Source organism: Cervus elaphus, chromosome 14 (genome assembly GCF_910594005.1).
Source record: "Cervus elaphus chromosome 14, mCerEla1.1, whole genome shotgun sequence".
NCBI lineage: Eukaryota > Metazoa > Chordata > Mammalia > Artiodactyla > Cervidae > Cervus > Cervus elaphus.
The window spans coordinates 80,266,432-80,284,971 of NC_057828.1; the positions used below are offsets into that span (position 1 = coordinate 80,266,432).

Here is an 18,540-nt window from a genome sequence, read left to right on the forward strand (position 1 = left end):
TTCGTTGGCCAGCGCCAGCTCCCTGCCACATGGGCTGCTTGCAATGGGATTTCTGGATCCGGTTCAAATACCATTTAATTACCACAGGCAGATGGCAATGTTGGTGATTGGAGGAAATCGAATCAGGGTCCCCGGAGACAGGAGGAGCCGCGGAGGGGGAGCCGTTGCCCTGCCCAGCGGAGCCCATCAACAAGAGGCCAGCTTCTGCTCTGCCCACCAGGCCCCCAGCCCAAGAGGGTGGCTGGAAGGACATCAGGGGTCAGGGTGTAGAGGCGAGGGCTCCAGGGTGTGAGGGTCCAGGCATTGCAAGGTCAGCAGGCACTCACCCTGGGACCTTCCCTGGTCCAGCACATTTTGGTGTGGGGTCCTCTGGGGTCAGAGAGCCAGCCAGCCCCACGCTGGCCCATTCTAGGCACCAATGTCCTTGGCAGGTGCGGATGGGTGAGTGCTCCCATCCAGAGAATGGGGTACCAGCTGGGAGCCAGGGGACACGGGCCCAGGATGAGTCACTAATTCCCAAGGCCACCGACCCGGACGGGGCATGGGGGAGTGTTCATCCTAGGAACGAGCCGTGAACAAGTAACTGGACGTGGCAGCTTCGTGGGACGAAGCATGCATGCTTTCATGCGCCGGTGCTGGGCGGGGCACCTGCCTCAGACCATCTCACTTAAGGGAGGTGATGCGCTGGCGACTTCAACCCACTGTCCAGAGAGGGAAGCTAAGGCGTGAAGCTGCTGAGTCCCAGTCAGTACAGGCAAGCCGAGAGTCCGAAGCCTGAGGCTTCTCCACTTCTCCAGCTGGGACACTCAGCACCTAGACGGACGTATAAGCTCCCTGCCCATCACCACCGAGGGAGCAGGGGGCAGCTGGGCGGGGGGGTGGCCTGCCACAGCCGACACAGGTCCGGCAGGCTGGACCTGAGTGCTGGGCTTTTGGGGGCCCCCAGTCCAGCGGACGCAGTCACCTTGGGGCTCCTTCCTCCCACACCCCGCCCGGTGGAGAGTCTGAACCCAGGCTGTGTCCAGGAGATAAAGACGGGCCCTTGGCAAGTGCCTGCCCCACCCAGCGAGTCGGCCAGCCCTGCTTCCCTGCATCACCCGGCCCTCTCTTCCCAGCTTCAGCTTTCTAGGAACTTTGCAGCCCTCGCCTGCGGCAGCTCCTGACCAGCCTGGCCCCGCCCAGGGCGAGGTCACTTCTGCAGTGGCCCTGGAGCCCCAGATGAGGGAAGGAGACAGCTTCCAGCTACACAGGGCAGCAGGATGGCACCCCTGCCAGCGCCGTTCCTCCCTCAGGACGCAGGAGGGTGGGCAGGGGTGGGAACCAGGCTCCAGGGTCTTCCAAGGGAACCAGGGGTGCAGGGCGCTGTGGGCCCAATCAGGAGCAAGGGTGAGGCGAGTGAGGTGTTCGCGCCTCAGATGCAAAATTTAAGGGGGAATGAAAAAACTCAGTGATCAAGATAAATTATGATTTACTGCACTATTTGGAAAACAAACTGGCAAACTGTGCTGCCTGTTTTCGTCAAACCCAAACGGCGGGGGTCATTTCTGAGCAGAGGACACCCCCAGTCCCGGAAGCCTCCCCTGGGCCCTCCCCCAACCCCTCCATCCTTTCTCCTGGCCCTGCATGGGAAGGGCGGCGCAGGGCGCCACTGAGAAAGGCCTGGAACCTCCCAGAACATAGCCCGGTCTATCTGCCACTTGGCAACCCGCAGAGGGCCGGGAGGGGCTCAGAAAAGGCCCGGACTCTCCAGCAGAGGGGTCCAGCCCGGGACCCGCGCGGCTGCCTCCGCGCACTGCCTAGCGGCGCCGGGGGTCCCCGGGGCTGGGGATTCTAACAGCCGTCTGTATACTCGGGGCGGAGGGCTGCGGGCGCCCGGCCGCACCCTACACCGGCTCGTGTTCCCCCAGGCGGGGCACAAAGGCGGCGAGCCCGCGCCCGGGGCTGCAGGAAGCGCTGAGCTCAGCACTTCCCCGCCTCTTCGGGAGCCAGGACAGGGCGGAAGCAGAGGACGGCGGAGCCAGCGAAGAGGCAGACCCGGGGATGCTGACTGCCAAGGCGGGAGGGACCTCCCCCAAAGCCTGGCCAGCGACGGCCCGCTCCCGACCGGCCTCGGTGAGGCCGCACAAAGCCGCCAACCACCCCGCAGGGCGCTGGGGCAGGGCGCGTGGGTGTGGCTCCGCCCCAGGTGAACCCCAACCCTCCCGGCGAGCCGGCTCCAGCCCCTCCGTCGGTCCCTAACCGACCGCCCCCGCATTTTTATCCCAGGCTCCCGGGGGTGTGGCCCCCAGGTTCTTTCCACTTGAAGAAGTCTTTCTTTTCTCCAAGAGGTCGTGGTTTAGTTGCTAGGTCGTGTCCCCCTCTTGCGACCCCATGCCAGGCTCAGGCTGTGATATTAAAATAACTAAGAACTGCTCCAAAATCCCAGAAAATTCTTACATTTGTGGGGCGTGGTCTGTGATTCCTGACATCCCTTTTTGCTGGTACCTGGAACCCTATAGACTCAATTCCTCAGGAGTAAATAACCCTGCACTTAAGGAGCAACATGCCTCTGCTGGTCACTGGTCATTGTACCTACCACACTCTGCACACGTTCTAAGGGCATTCCTACCACACTTTGCACACATTCTAAGCAAGGGATTCCCACCACATTTTGCACACATTCTCAGGGGGGCACCTACCACGTTTTGCACACATTCTAAGGGGTGGTTCCTACCACACTTTGCACACATTCTAAGGTGGATTCCTGCCACACTTTTCACACACTCTCAGTGGGACTCCTACCACACTTTCCACGTGTTCTAAGGGGGAGATTCTTACCACACTTTGCACACATTCTAAGGTGGAGGTTCCCCCACAATTTACAGATGAAGGCTCAGAGAGAAATAAACTCAGCTCCAGGTCACAGAGCTAATCAGTGACTAGGTCTTCTAGGACGCCCATCTTTCCTGGCCACGGGACTGAAGGGTCAGAGCGGGAGGAGGACCCGGGAGAGCCAGCCGGCAGGTGAGTCATGTCACTCCGGGGTCTTCCAGGCTGCAAGACACCCTGCAGGCCCCACGTCCAGGGCTTTGAGAAGAACCGCAGCCCCCCAAGACCACCTTGTAACCAGTCCCTTCAGAAATAGCCCAGGGGTGTAAGCCCCTCCCGGACACCCGAACGTCTTTCTGGAACCCTGAATAGGAGCCCGGGGGACTGGGACAGCCCAGGGGTGCCTGGAGAAGTGAGAACGCCCAGCACCCCATCCCGGGGAGGGCTGCCCAGATCCCGTGACCCGCTCCTCACACCACACCTGGCTCTGTCTGGCGCTGGGCTCTCGCGACCTCCGATGTGGAGGCGTGTGTGTCTGTGGTGGGGGACACAGAGGAGCTGCAGGACCCCCTGTCTCCCTGGCACAGCGAGGCACTCAGCCGTGCCCTGACCAGCCAGGGGCCAGCTTGGCCCCATCACTGAAGGAGCTGGACCACAGGGGAACTGAGCCACAGCGCGAGGGATTCAGACTGGCTAGCAGCGAGAGCCTCCTGCCTGCAGAGGCTGCAGAGCCCTCGGAAGGGAACGGGGGTCTGCAGTCCTCCTCCCCTGGAGTCATGGTCACTGACGCCGCCTGAGCCGCCTGTCAGGACCGGACCCAGTATCTTTTGAGAGCCGATGCATGGAGCTCCTTTACATGCAGGAACACACGTCGTGTGTAAGGACTGCCTCCTTCCTGAGGCTCATAAGGGAGAATCTGAACAAGCCTGAAGTCACACTCTCCTAATGCTGGAGCTGAAATCCAAACCCAGCCTGGCTGTGGCCTGGCCTGCCGCATCCTCTAAGCAGCCCCAGCCCAGAGAGAGGTGGGCCGGGGAAAGATGATCCTGCCGACAGCTGCCAGAGGGCCAGAGCCGTCTGCTAGGGGAGCATTTTCACATTCACAGTGAAGATAGCCGAGGCTGGGGCAGGGGAAGTGGGGGCCAGGGACCCAGGAGGCTGCTTCCTCGCAAGAGCATGGTGCCCGCCTCCGAGGCAGAGGGAGGAGGTCTGCACCCACGTTCGTTCGCGGGCATCCTCTCCTCCTCCCCCACCCTCTCCCGGGCAGCCTGCCAGCTCCAGGAAGTCGGCTGGAATTGACATCCCTGCTGTCTCAGGGGAGTCTGGCTCCCAGACACCCTGGGGCTTCAGCTGACTTAGCGTGTCCTGCAGGGGGATGCGAGGGGCAGTCCGCCCTGAAGCAGGGTGGCAGGTCCGGTGTGGGGTGCTGCCCCTCTCAGCTGCAGAGCTGTGGCGTGGGGAGCCCTGTGACTTCCCAGGCCCTCCCCCAGCCCAGTCCTCCTGAGGCTGCCTCAGGGAAAACACTGGCCTGCACCCCCAAACAAGCAGGCTTTGTACGGCGGGGTCAAAGGACATGGGTTTACGAAGCCAGGCCTGGGGAAAGGGGTCCACAGCCCCCTCTGCCTGATTTCTGCCCCTGCACACATTCTCGGGGCCCAGGGAGGGCCGCAGACACTCAAGGGGACCCACAGGAAGCCTGGGGTTCAGGACTCTGACGCAGTAGCTCCTGGGGATGTCCTTCACCTCTCGCTCTCTCAGCTCATCCCCGGGTCCTGGCCACTGACTTCTGCGGAATTCCCAGGCAGGCCGTCCAGTGGGGGAGGGCGTGAGGCATCTAATGCACAACCCCAAGGCCTCAGGGTCTCAGCTGGGCCCGCTCCCCCAGAAAGGCTGAAGGAGGCCTGCCTGGGGGAGGAGGCGGGCGGGGAGAAGCTGGAACACGGGTGCGAGGAGCGGGGGGGGGGGCCAACCCCTGTCCTGAGCTGCCCGCTCCCCCCTCTGCGGTCCACCCTGCAGGCCCAGCTGTGGGGCCTGGGAGGGGGCGTCCCCAGCCCAGGGAAGCCCGCGCAGCTGCGCCCCAGCCCTGCCGGCTGGCCTGCCCCACCCCCACCCCGTCCCGGGGCATCTGGCAGGGGTTTCCCATGACCTCCCGGGAGACGCTACGGAGCCCCGAGCTGTGCTGGCATCCGGGTCTGGGGGGCCGCTTGGCGGGGACTGGGCCCTGGGGACGCTCGCCTGCTGGGGAATGCACAGCAACAGGCGGAGGCCTGCGCTCCCACCAGCCCCCGACCCCGGACCCCAGGGGCCCTGCCTGGCTCGACCCCAGTAACAGTGGGCTTCCACCCCCCATGGCGGAGGGACAGGGGCTCGGGCGTCTGGGGGTCCGGCAATGGTGAACCACAGCCCTGCATCCCTTCCACACCCAGAGCAGCGAGGGTGGGGCAGCGGTGCTGCTGGGGACAGGACACCTGCCGCGGGCCCCACAAACCCGTCCAAGCTCCACCGCCCACCCCTCAGACAGAGGAGAAGCCCCCGGGCACAGGCCGCCAACCCAGCGTGGTCCCCGCTCCAGCAGGGAGGCCGCCTCCCCTCCCCAGCCCACAGCCTCTCAGGGCCCCCATTGCTCCTGGGGGCTGCTTGTCTAGGGGGTGAAACAAGCAAGCGAGGAGCCCAAGGTGGAGGGGGCCCGCGAGGAGGCGGGCGGGGATGTGGCTGCCGGGGAGCTGCCCTGCAGGCAGGAAAGCAGGCTCCAGGGGCGGCTGCGTGGAGCTCAGGAAAGGCAGGAGGGCGGCTCCCACCAGTGGGGGCGGGGAGGGAGCCCCACATCCAGGAGCACGTGGAGACAGGCGGCTTGTGCCCAGCCCTGAGCACCTCCCCGCATGCCCTCCCACGATCACAGTCACAGCTGTGACTGCCCGCAGCATCAGAGCAAACGGAGGCACTTAGCGGCCCGAGCAGGCTGCGTGGAGCAGGGCCTCGGGAGCGAGGCTGCCCTGGGCGCGCGGTCAGAGGCCTTTGTTCACCGCGGTGAGCCTGAGCCCGTCTCCACGGTGGGGTGGCACCTGGCTCCCGAGGGCCTGTGTGGGACAAGAAGCTGTGATGCCTGGCGCCCAGTGAGTGCGCAGGAAGTGACCGCGCCCAGGCCCCCCAGCCCAGTGCTTCCATCGCCGCCTGCTGCCTGCAGTCCATCGGCCACCAGTCCCAGGGCTCCAGGTGAATTGTTTTTACCTAACAGTCACTGAGGCTTAACCCAGCGAGATACCTCCTAGGTACGCATTCAGCAAGTGCTTATTTGTGTTCACATTTTCTTCACGCTCAGCTCCTCCAGAGTCAGCCTTTAAGGACTGTCCACCTTCCGCTGCACCCAGACCACTGCTCCTCACAAAAGGACACGCCAGAACAGACCGCTGGTCCCATTGTACAGGGAGGGAAAACTGAGGCCCAGAAGGAGAAACAGAAGCAGGGCCCCAGCCCGGCCCTCTGTCCCCGGAGCTGAAGGAAGGAGGGTGCCAGGCACATGTCACTTCTGTCACTTCCTCAGCCCCTGCCCCCCCAACCCCAGCGCGGTCTTCAAAAGCTGACAGCCAATCAGGCGAGCTGGCTAGGGCAGAGGGTGGGGGGCACGCTTCCGGGGCCTGCGGTTACTACACTGCACTTCCTGGTGATGACATAAGCCCTATTTCTGCCGCACGAGACTGCCACCAAGACTCTCGGGTCTCCACCACCCCTGGGAGGCCCTGCCTGGGCCCTCTCCCAGGTCTGGGAACCGGACAGCAGGCACCAAGCGGGCACTAGTTGGTCCTGGCCGGCCTTGGACTCTGTCGGGGGAGGGGGGCGGGGGGGGGGAGATGCTGAAGACACCGCCTCCCCACCCCCACTAAGTTTTTTCTGTCTTATCTTTGTCCCAAACCACCAATTTCTCTTGATTCAAAATTTTAGACAGACACTGACTAAGACTTCAGCGGAGCCTGGAGCCAGGGGAGTAACTGCAGCTAGAGGACCCGAGGACAGGGCAGGGCTGCCCTCGGACTGTCCCTGGGCGCCTGGCTGCTGCTCCCCAGCCCCTTTCCAGCCCAGGTCTGACCCTGCAGTGTCTAGGGATGGATGCCCAGGGAACCCACGGAGCTCCCGGCCCCGCCCCAGCAGACCAAGGACTGAAGCTTAAGGAAAGCAGGCAAGGAGAAGAGGGTGGTTAGGCCTCCCCTCGTGCTGGGGGCTCAGACCTGGGGGCTTAAAAGGGTCTTAAATAAACGCACCCCGTGACTCGGCTTCCTCCCCCAATCTCACCTTTGCCAACCAGCATTTCTTAATAGCCGCCCCTTCCCCTTCTCCCCCACTAGTTAGGCCTGCATTTCTGCAACCTGGAGCAGGTCTGCGCTCCCCATCACCCCCCTCCCAGGTAGAGACTGGCCTTAACCAGCCTCAGAGCTGAGAGAGTCCTTATCGGACAAGGGGATTAAAGGATAAATGGATCACAGGGCAGGCTGGAAGGGCTGGACCAGGAGTCTCGGGGCAGAGTGCAGGGGCAGAGGGCCGGCTCCCAGGGTGGCCCAGGGCTGGGGGCAGGGGTTGGGGTTCTGCTCACATCTAGACCTTCTCCCTTCACCCACAGCTGCGGGTCCTGAAAGCTGCCCCCTGTGGTCTGACCCTTCCATGGCCTTCCCTGCAGCTCTGCAGACAAGCCAGCTTTGATCCTTATCTGGAGATTACCATGCCAAGAGCCCCAGGCCTGGCACTTCTTACCTAATCTAGTGGCCCCTGGACCCTTACACACACAGACACACGCGCACGCACACATGTCAGACCATGTCTGCCCCATTCCTGGCCTCCCTGTCTCAAGAGTTGGACCCTGGACTTGCCATAAGTCATTCTCACGGGGACACAGTTGGATATAAGAAAGGGCAACCAGGCTAGGCCCCTGGCAGTTCCAGATCCTTGGCTCATCCCAGCAATGGTCTACAACTGCTCCAGCCTGCCACCCAGTCCATCAAGTGGGACCAGAGATTTCTGAGGGTGGGCTTGGGGGGTTGAAGGAGACCCCAAAGAACGGAGAACTCTCCCTGCAGCCCCCCAGTGGTGCCACCTGCTCCCCCTCCAGCCTCAGTCCCAGTCCAGTCCCGTCCTCAGCTCTCTGATTATAAGCTGGGCTCTGTCCAGGCATTGTCTGCCCTCCGCGGCCAGCTGCCCACTGAGGTCTGGCGTGTGCGCTGGGGCTGGGGTGGGAGAGGAGGAGTGGGTGGGCCCTCCTCCTCCAGGGGGCTCCTCCCCGTCCAGGGGCCCCCTCCCTGTCCAGGGGGCCCTGAAGGTCTGGCTCTAGAGGTGTTCCAACCCCACCCTCCCTCCAGGCCAGTGGCAGAGGCAAGGAGCGGGGACACCCAGACCCCAGCAGGCAGTCTCAGTGGAGGCAGAGACGATGCCGGTCACAGGAGGGGAGCATGGGCTGAAAGATGCTCCGGGTGGGAAGGGTCCCGGGAAGCTCCTGCCACTGGCAGCGGTGGGGAGAGAACACCAGGTCTTCCCCGGCCAAACGGGTGCCAAGGCCACGGGCTTGGCCACACCTCTGCACCCCTGGTCTAGCCTGGGGGCCCTGACGAGGTGGGGCCAGGGGCTCGGTTTGGCTCTTTTGGGTGAGATTGAGTCCAAAGGAAAGCTGCCTCCTTCCCAGCCCTGGTCCAGTTTCCTTTCACGACGCGCCCAGACTCCCACTCCGCTGCAGCTGTCTTATTGACATTGCCACTCCCCCCCCACCATACCCCTGGACCTCACCCTCACCCCCCCATAGGATCCTGCTGCCAAGAGCCCCGCCCTGCCAGCCCACCAGGCATCTTTGGGGCTCCTCTTTGTCTCGGGCTGTCCAGGGCCAGCGAGTCTGTGCCAGTGATGCTCCGAGAGCAGCCGGCGGTCCAGGGGGAGGGCACACTGGTCTCCCTCCCTCCACTCCAGACTGTGATCAGCAGTCCCCTGGCCCTCTCCACTGCAGAGGGATAGCCAGGTGGCTGGGGCTGGGGGGTGGGTACAGTCATCTTGGAGTGACTGCCCTGGAATTCTGGAATCTGGGTCACCTACAACCCAGGGAAGTCAGAGACCTTTCTCAGACCCACCCTAGACCCAGACTCAGGCTCGCACCCTCATCACGCAGGGCTGGGTGATGCTCTCCACCCTCCCCGTGTTGGTGACGGGTCTCAGGCTGGCACTCTCCCACCAACGGACTGTCTCAAAGAACTAAACCCAAATCGAGAACAGAGAGGGTGACATGGCGCGGAGCGCCCCCACCCAACACAAAGAACACACCTCCACCGTGCCCTGTTTTCTGCCCACCTCGCTTCCACCAGGATGTCCCTCAAAGTCCCAGGCAGGTCCACGTGGCCCTCCCCCCTGCTCAATTCTGTCTGAGGGCCTGAGGATGGGGCATCAGGGTCACGGCGGCCTGCCCTCTGAGAGGAGAACCCCTGACACCCCTCCTCCGTCCCCAGCCCAGCCGCTCTAGCGGCAGGGCCTGCAGGGATCTCTCCAGAGCCTCCGCCTCCCTACCGGCCAAGGCCCCATCCCAGCCCTTCCACTCGTCCTTCCACGATCTTTGTCTGCGGAGCCGGCCGGGGCGGCGTGCTGCATGCCCGGCAGTGCGGAGAGCGCAGGATCAGCGGGCTGGGTGGATGCGGGGAAATGTCCCCCACCCAGTGTCCCCGCGTGAGACTGCAGCCCGTGGGGGGGCAAAGAGGAAACACACAGACGCTCCCGCCCGGCCCGGGCTGGGTGTGAAATACCGGATTTCCTTGTTTATTCGATTTTCTGATCATTAAGGGCTCCCGAGAGGGGCCCGGAATCACCACCCAAACAAAGCCCCTCCTGCCGCCCGCGGGGACGCCGCTCTCCCGGGGGCCCGGCCAGCGCGCGGCGCCCTCCAGCGCGGCCGGCTGGCCTTCCGCGGGCGCGGACTGCCGTGGAGCGGCGGTCCCTGGACCCCCGAACCCCCGCCCCGCGCCCACGCGAGACAAAGCCGAGCCCTCCGCGCACGCGCCCCGGCCACCCGTCCTACCTGACGGCCACCTTGACGCAGCAGTCCCCCTGGCCGGCCATGGCGCTGCAGTGCCGGGGCCCGCGTCGATCAGGGGCGGGGGCCTGGGGGCCGATGCCCGGGGCGACGGCGGCGGCCGCGGCTGCAGAGGGCGGGGGCGCGGGCGCTGCGGGCGGGGGCTGCGGCTCCTGGAGGTGACATGCTCGCGGGCGGCCCGCGGAGGGCTCACCCGCGGCCGGCTGAGCGCCCCCGGGGCCGGGCCCGCGCGCCCCCTCGCGCCATCGGGCGGCGACGCTGGGCCAGTGGACAGCCGGGGAGCGACGGTCTCCCCACCGCACGGCTCCCGCGCGCGCACCTCGGGCCGCGCCGAGCCTCCTGCCGCCGAGCGAACAAAGGGGGCGGGGGCCGGCCCGGCGGAGGCCCCGCCCCTGACGCCCAGGCCCCGCCCCGATCTCCGCCCCCGAGGCCGTTGCGCCAATCGGAGGCCCGACCCGGCAGCAGGGGCGCCGCGGAAGCCTTTAAAGAGACCCCTCGATGATCCGGGTCCACAAGCTCGCTGGGGGCCTGGAGAGGTTGCTTGGGGTCTTCGGAGGGACATAGCCCCAAGAGCTGATCACACCGGTGCCTCGACCCCAGAACCGCAGACCCTCGGCCTCGGTGTGACCCCCTCCCCCGCCCGCCCATAAATACGGAAGCCGGGCGCAGGGAGGGGAACTACCAAGGTCACGCAGGAGTTAGTGGCTAAGCGAGGGTAAGCACCCGGGTGTCCCGGCCCGGCGCTTCCCTGCAGAGCGTCCCACAGAGCCTGATGGTTTGTGTTCCGAAAGCTCCGGGAAAGCCTCTCTTCTGCTTTTATTCCGGTGAACTTGCCAACCTTTACTGAGGGGGGATTCTCGCTAGTGTCTAACTAAAATCCCCTGTCCCTACAACTCTGCAGGGTTTTTAATTTCATCTTTGGTTGGTTCCTGGCCAGGCTCCTAGCCTAGATGGCTCCTCCGTTCTTGGAGACCACGAGGGCTCCAGTGACCTTTATGACCTACAGATGACTCCCACCCCCAGCCCCCCCACCCCCTTATCCCTGCTCACACTGCCAATTGCGGCTGTGCGGGCAGAGGGTCGGCGTGGGAGGCCTGAGCTGCCCCAGGGAGACAGGGAACAAAGGGAGCCCTGAGCTCCAGGCACCTGGGTAGAGGCTGGGGGGAGATGGGAGGAGGTGGGAGGGGGAGGAGGCGGGGAGGGCTGCTGCCTTCATTTGGGTACAAAAGACAAGGGAGCCCTGAGGCCTTGAAGCACTGGGTGGTGGTGGAGAAGAAATCACATTTGCCTTTCCAGTCCCTCTCCCGCCTCGGAGACCAGCCCCTTCTCCCTGCCCGCCAGCTCCCAACATTGGGGCTATTCACGGGGCCCCTCACCAGCTGCCCGCCCTCCCCTCACTTCAACCAGTTCCCTCTGCTGGACCAAGCCCAAGAGGAGGACCCAGCTGCAGCTCCAGATGTGGAAGGCGCATGCTGGGGGAGGGGAAGAAGGGGAGTCTGACTCCCAGCCTCTTGCATCACCCTCAGATGATGAAACCACGTCAGAGATTTAGAAAAGGGCGCAGGCTAGGGGCGGAGGGCGCATCTTTGGTGCCATCCTCCTCCCTTCCCCTCCCCCACCCAACCAAAATAACTGCTCCACCGTAGCCCACATCCCAGTTTGGTTTGGTCAGACCAAAAAGCAAAAGATAATTTCAAGGGCAGATTTCAAGGGCAAATCAACACCCTCTACCCCAATCTGATGGAAAACAGCAGCACCACCTCGGGTGTCCTTGGGTAGGAGGAGCAGGGGTGGGGGAAGGCTTGGCAGGACCCAGCACATCTCACTAGCATTTGAACCAAGAGGAAGAGCTCTCTGGGGCCAGTGTTTCCCCCATCCTGGAGCAGGAGACCAGCAGAGTGCTGAGGAGTCAGACCCTGGACATGCTCTTCCAACCAAGATGAGAACTGGGGAGGACACTGGCATTTATGGACCATCTACATGAACAAGGCACTTTACACGCATGTCCTCACGTCACGCTCATCACCTGTGAGCTGGCTTTAGTAGCAGAGCACTGTTAGTTGCTCAGTCATGTCCAACTCTGTGACCACAGGGACTGTGGCCTGCCAGGCTCCTTTGTCCACGGGATTTCCCAGTCAAGAATACTGGAGGGGTGCCATGTCTTCCTTCAGGAGATCTTCCTGACCCAGGAATCAAACCTGAGTCTCTTGCGTTGCAGGCAGTTTCTTTACCATCTGAGCCACTAGGAAGATCTTTATTCGTTTCAGTTTTGCTAAAGGGGTCCTGAGTGTCACCCAGCATATAAGCAACAGATGCAGGACTGTGAAGTACATCCAGACTCACCAGGCCACCTCCAAACAGATGCCCGGAGAAATGATCTGGGCAGCCGGGCTCTAGACTTCTGCTCCCCAGACAGCAACGTTGCATTTTGCGAGGCTGCTCTCCTGACCAGCAGAGTCGGCTTCTCCAGGGGCTGGCTCTGGTTTCCTGCCTCCTGGAGGTCCCCTCAGACTTCCGAGAGTAGGTGACCTTCTGACTCATAGCTTCAGTGCTTCACTGCTGGGAAACGGCGCCAGAGCCCTGTGCTTTCCCCTCCCCCATCCCTCCAGGGCACACGGTACTGAGCCTGGAGGAGCCAGGAGGCGCCCAGGCTGATGCTAGGGCTTCCTAGAGGTCAGGACCTCAAGGTGGCTCCCTCCTGGGCCACCAGGGAGCCGCAGGGCAGCCTGCTGACCAGATCTTGCCTCCTGGAGCTGCCGGTCTGAGGCAAGGAGGTCAGATGGGGATCCAAGGGGTGGTCAGGAAGCTTAAACCACAGCCTGGGCAGATCTGGTTAGAGGGTCGGGGGAAGCCTGGGATGGCGCTGGTACTCCTTCGTGCCCCCAAGCCTCAGCTCAGCCCCGTTCCTTCCCTGGGTGTGTCCCCACCCCCCCTCCTCCCACTGCTCTTTTCCCTTCCCTCCTTCCCACCCCCGGGACAGCTCTGCCTCAGCTGCCTGTGCACATCTCCCCCCCCACCCCCCCACATGCACACACCCACACACATGCACACACATGTGTGCACACATGTGCATACACCCACACAATGCACACACCCGCACACACGCACAGGCACACACACGTATGTGCACACCCACACACGCACACACATCCACACATGTGTGTGCACACACCCCACACATGCACACCCATGTGTGCACACATGTGCACACCCACACACACGCACACCCACACACGTGCACACATATGTGCGCACACACGCACACCCACACACATGCACACGTATGTGCACACACCCACACACATGCACACATGTGCACACACCCACACATGCACACATATATGTGCACACACCCACACACATGCATGCACCCACACACATGCACACACCCACACATGCACACACGTATGTGCACACACCCACACACATGCACGCACCCACACACATGCACACACATGTGTGCACACCCACACACATGCACACACGTATGTGCACATGCGTGCATACACACACTCACACATGCACACGTATGTGCGTGCACCCACACACATGCACACATGTGTTGCACATACGTGCATGCACATAGTCTCACACATGCACACAATGCACGGGTGCGTGCACACAGGCGCATACATGTGCACTAGTCACACACACACATGTGTGCACACTCAGGCACACGAGGCACACACGTGCACATGCATGTGCACAATGTGCATGCATGCGTGTGCACACATACACACACTGGACTGCAGTGTGAGCCTCAGTTCTGTGCCCAATCCAAGACCCCCACCCCCCACTGGACATCTTGGGCTCCATTATCTCTTCTGACAGGAGTGGTGGGCGTCTGGGCAGATGGAACCCTGGGGGCCTATCCGTGGCAGGAGTCTCCCACGCTACTGTGGTGATAGTACTAGACTCCGGCAGCGACGGGGGCAGCCATCTGGCCCAGATCTCTCCTGCCCAACCCTGCTCTCCACAGCAGCCCGACAGTAACAGGCCCTAGAAGGCTCCCCAGGGGTGGCCTGCCCTTGAGTCTGCTCTGTGATTCTTCCTTAGGCGAGCACCAGGCCCTGGCTGTGGGAGGAAGTGTGAGCCTTGCTCTGGAGTTCTAGGGGTGGGGGTGGTCGGCCTCCGGCCACAGCGCCTCCCCCCCGCCCCCCGCCCTGCCCAGCTGGGCTCCTGGGAGAACAGGCCCTAGCCTACCCTACTGGTGGTGGGCCCACCGCACCTCCTGAGCCCACCTGGAGACAGAGCCCAGTCCTGCCTGCCCACAGGAGCTGTGAACCCCAGACATGACCTACTGGTGTACAGATATGGGGACCTCCGCTTAGGGAGGGCCCAGCCTGACTTCCCCTGTTACAGAGAAAGACAGATTCAGCCATAGAGGAAACCAGAATTTGTTATAAATAGCAAGGAAGAGAGAGAAGTGCTGTGGATTACAAATAAAAAAAATCACACACACACACTATTTTTGGTTTCAGATGTATATGAGGGTTTAATGCACCACATAACCTCAAACACAGGAGCTTCATCCCTTCTCTGCAGTGCTTTCTAAGACAGAGCAGGTGTGGGCAACCTCAGCCTTCAGCCCTAAGGTCGTCTAGTTCAGCAAGAGCCCTTTTCAGGTGAGGAGACTGAGGCCCAGGGAGGTGAAGAGATGAGTCCAGGGTCATGCAGCGAGCTGCTGAACTGGCACCCGAAACCCCAGAGGGGGCAGTGCCCCCCACAGCGTGGGGGGCCCACAGGCTGAACCCCGGACTGCCAGTGTGAGCTCATGGTTTGCAGAAGAGTCGAGTCTGCACAAAGGAACAGAAGACAGCCGGAAGCCAGAGTCACAGAGATGCGGCTAGACCACTTGGGCTGAGTGACCCAGGCAAGTTAGGGAGCTGTGCCCATCGTCCGTCCCCCCGCCCCAGAATGGGGACAGTCCTCTCCCTCATCGTGGACTGTCATGAGCTGGAAATGGGGTGACCTGGGCGGAGCACCCCGCACAAGGCTCCGCACAGAATAGAGATGAATTTCCTTCATTTCCCATCTCTTCTTCTACGAGCCCCCATCCTCTGATTGGACAGAGAACCAACCTGTCGTAAGATGGACAGGAAGTGGGAGATGAGTGTGTGTGAGGCTGGGTGCAGGGGGTGTGCTGCGGTTGGCAGCCCAAGCTGTCCTCGTCACTGGGGGTGGGGAGGATCTCCAGCCTCCGTTGGTGGAGGGGCCAGGAGTCAGGTAGGTGTCTGCAGGGCGGGAGGGCCCCTGGGCACGCCAAACCCCTGCAGAACACGGATGCCCCAGGTTCAGCCTCCCCAGGTGCCACCTGGTGGGCGTCTCCACTTTATTTTACCTGCCCCAGGGCTACCCCGGCCGAAGGTGTTAATGCACTTTCTCTTTCACTCCTCATGGTCTGTGAGGCAAACACTCATTGTCCTCATTTTGCAGAAGAGGAAATGGGCTCAGAGGTCACTTGGCTAGTGTCTGGTCATTAGTGTCTCCGGCAAGTATTTCCGGCTCGCTGCCTCTGGCACAGGGCAGGCCGGCGTGTCCTCACTCTGGTGTGAGCTGTGGCCCCATGACTTCCTTTGACCAATGAAATGCGAGCAGAACGCACAAGTATCCCTTGTAGGTGGATGCTTTGCACACCTGGGCACCACACACAATTGCACATGGTTTTGGGTATCCGCAAGCAATGAACTTTCATTGTGAGGAGCCGCTGAGACTACGAGCTGGTGTGTTACCTGGGCAGCGCCCCCCCCCAACCTGTACCAACGTCCCTAGAAGGCGCAGAACGGCATCTGGTCTGGAAAGACGCCCCGGGCCCACAGTCTCTCAGGACTCTAGCTCTTCACGCAGACCCACAGACACCACTTTGGGGTTCTGGCCTCCAGGCTACGTGGAGCCCTGCTGGCAGGTAGAAGGGGGCAGGCATCCTCAGGAACCACTCAGAGAAGCAATTAGGAAAACCCCAGGGCCTTTCCGCACCACTGGCCGTCACCTGGCAAGGAGTGGTCATGGAGGGGGGTGTCAGGACACACCTGCGCTAATGTTGTGGGGGGACCCCTTCCAGGGCCCAAGAGCAGACTGTTGTCTAACACTCGGAAATGAACCACCCGAGGAGATACATGTGCTGACAAAGCAAGAGGCTTTATTGGGAAGGGGCGCCCGGGCGGAGAGCAGGAGGGTGAGGGAGCCCAGGAGAACCGCTCTGGCCTGTGGCTCGCAGGCTCAGGTTTTATGCTGATGGAGTTAGTTTCTGGGTTGTCTCTGGCCGATCATTCTGACTCAGGGTGCTTCCTGGGGGCGGGCATCACTCGGCCAAGAGGGACTCCAGCCAGGAGGATTCTGGGAGGTGGTAGGATGTATGGACTGGTGACCTTTTCCAAATTCTTCTGGTTGGTGAGGGCTTGTTGGTTCCAAGTTCGTTCCCAGGCCCTCCTGTTGTTAGATCACTCATGCAGGTGGTTACCATAGTGCCTGGTCAGGGTGGTGGTCTTGGACAGTGGTTCCCCGAACACTGACCCTGGCCGTGCTCATTCAGCCTTCCCCACAGCACTCCGTCAGTCCTCTGTGAAACAGGGCCTCTGCAAAGGGCTGGGTAACTACCTGGAGACCCCAGACAGATCTGTCTTCTCAGAGACAGAGTACCAGCTGCTGCCATTTCTTACCGTGGTACTGGGCATCGAAGAATTGATGCTTTTGAACTGTGGTGTTGGAGAAGACTCTTGAGAGTCCCTTGGACTGCAGAGAGATCAAACCAGTCCATCCTAAAGGAAATCAATCCTGAATATTCGTAGGAAGGACTGATGCTGAAGTTGAAGCTTCACTATTTTGGCCACCTGATGCGAAGAGACAACTCATTGGAAAAGACCCTGATGCTGGGAAAGATTGAAGGCGGGAGGAGAAGGGAGCGACAGAGGATGAGATGGTTGGATGGCATCACCGACTTGATGGACATGAGGTTGAGCAAGCTCTGGGAGTTGGTGATGGACAGGGAGGCCTGCATGCGGCAGTCCATGGGGTCACAAAGAGTCGGACAAGACTGAGCGACTGAACAACGAGAAAGAGTCATCAGCTGAGAGCTGTGAGGTCAGTTCTGCTTCGGGACTTCCTGAAGACTACAGCCTGGGAGACAGGCTCTTGGCAGCAACACGGAGCTGCTCAGAAGAGGTGAGAGCAGGTCAGCCTCATGTGATTTGGAGAAGGGGTATGTCCCCCCGCGCAAACATCTCACTAAGGGTTTGCTAGTCATGGGGGACGGATGTCTCTGATGATGATTTTAGTGCTTTTCTAGGTATGAGAAGATCCAAGAAATTAGGCTCATAAAATCTGAAACTATCTAACTCTGAAGGTCTGCTCTGCAGGCTTTTCTGGAGCACAGAGGGCCTCATTTCTGATCTCTGCCCTGAGCTCTTTCAGGGAGTGTTGAAGGTTGGAGACTGCAGTGGCCAGTGACTTATGGTTTCATTCTTATGGAACCAGGTGGCCAGTGGCCCTCTCAAATAGACAGAGTTTCCCAGGGTCATCGGAGAAGGCCCACCAGAGGAGATGGGCTGGGATGGAGGAGGAAGGTTGCTGGGTGCACAGAGGTGCCGAGAGCATTGGGGTACCCATTCTGGGTGGGTGCTGGGCAGGGCGTGGCCCAGATCAGTAGGGGTTGCGGTGGGGCTGGGTTAGGGACTGTCCTGCCATCCTCCTGATAACGGGAAGTCAGCAGCTCCAGAGTGGTGTCCGGGCCCCTGCTGGACCCCTGGCCTGAAAGCTAACTCGGCCTTTCCTGGAATGAGTTTATTAATAACCCACTTCCTGGATGGTGTCGCAAGGCTGAATGAGACATTGCGTCAGGCACTTAATGAACTGGGTTTGATAAGGTTGCTACTATCATTCTATGATGACAACGATAAACTGGCGGAGGTGTTTTAAAGGGCTCATGACTAGAAGTGGACTGGGCAGCCCCTCCGCTGGGCCAGCCTGTCTCTTGGGCCTCCTCCTGGAACCGGGCTCCTTGCATGGACTCTGATGCACGTTCCTCCTCTGGGTCTTGGCTTCCTTTCTGACCATGATGAAATCTCCTCTTCTGATCATTTTAAACAAACACTGCTTGGCTCTCCTTCCTCTGAACCCTCCAAACCCCAGCAGCTGATCCTCCACATGCTTCTCTGACATCCTAGTGTTTTCAATTCTTGTTTGACACCAAGATTATTATTTGCCCTATGTATCTAGGCCAACTTCTTTTAGAATGCTTCTAAACCGGATTTAGGCTCCACTGGGGGACAGCTGTATGGCATAGGAGGAAGACGCGATGGGGTAGGGAGCTGGAGGACGAATCCAGCCCTGCCGGGCAAACGCCACCCTCAGCTGGCTCATCAGTAAACTGGCAGCAGGACCCTTGCAGGGGAGGGGGAGTGAGTGTCCCCTGCCACCATAGCTGTCAGGCCCAAGGCAGGAGTGATGTGTAACTGGGGTCAGATGCCAGGGAATGGGGCCAGGGTAAGGACTGGGTTGACTGCGGCTTTTCCAGTGACCTGTGTGCCTGGCCTCCACACCTGCTGGCTGAGGGTCGGAGCTGCAGAGCCTGAGAGGACCAGCCCGATGCTGAGATGTGCGGCTGGGGGCCGAGCCGCCCAGCTCCCCAACGAGAGACTCAGAGCCCCATCAGGTCAGCCTCCGCCCCATGAGGTTGGGCTCTC

The 18,540-nt window shown here is 61.4% G+C and overlaps 1 protein-coding gene across 4 annotated transcripts in view; it reads right to left on the minus strand.

The window, feature by feature from the left end:
- The window catches only part of KIF21B (kinesin family member 21B), a 43,082-nt gene extending 32,850 nt beyond the window's left edge, over positions 1-10,232 (minus strand). For all 4 annotated transcript variants that reach the window (XM_043923379.1, XM_043923378.1, XM_043923377.1 and 1 more), the window contains exon 1: positions 9,845-10,232. In XM_043923379.1, coding sequence (XP_043779314.1) covers positions 9,845-9,885 — 41 coding nt within the window. In that variant the 5' untranslated portion in view covers positions 9,886-10,232. The remainder of the gene's footprint in view (positions 1-9,844) is intronic.
- Positions 10,233-18,540: the final 8,308 nt, after the last annotated feature.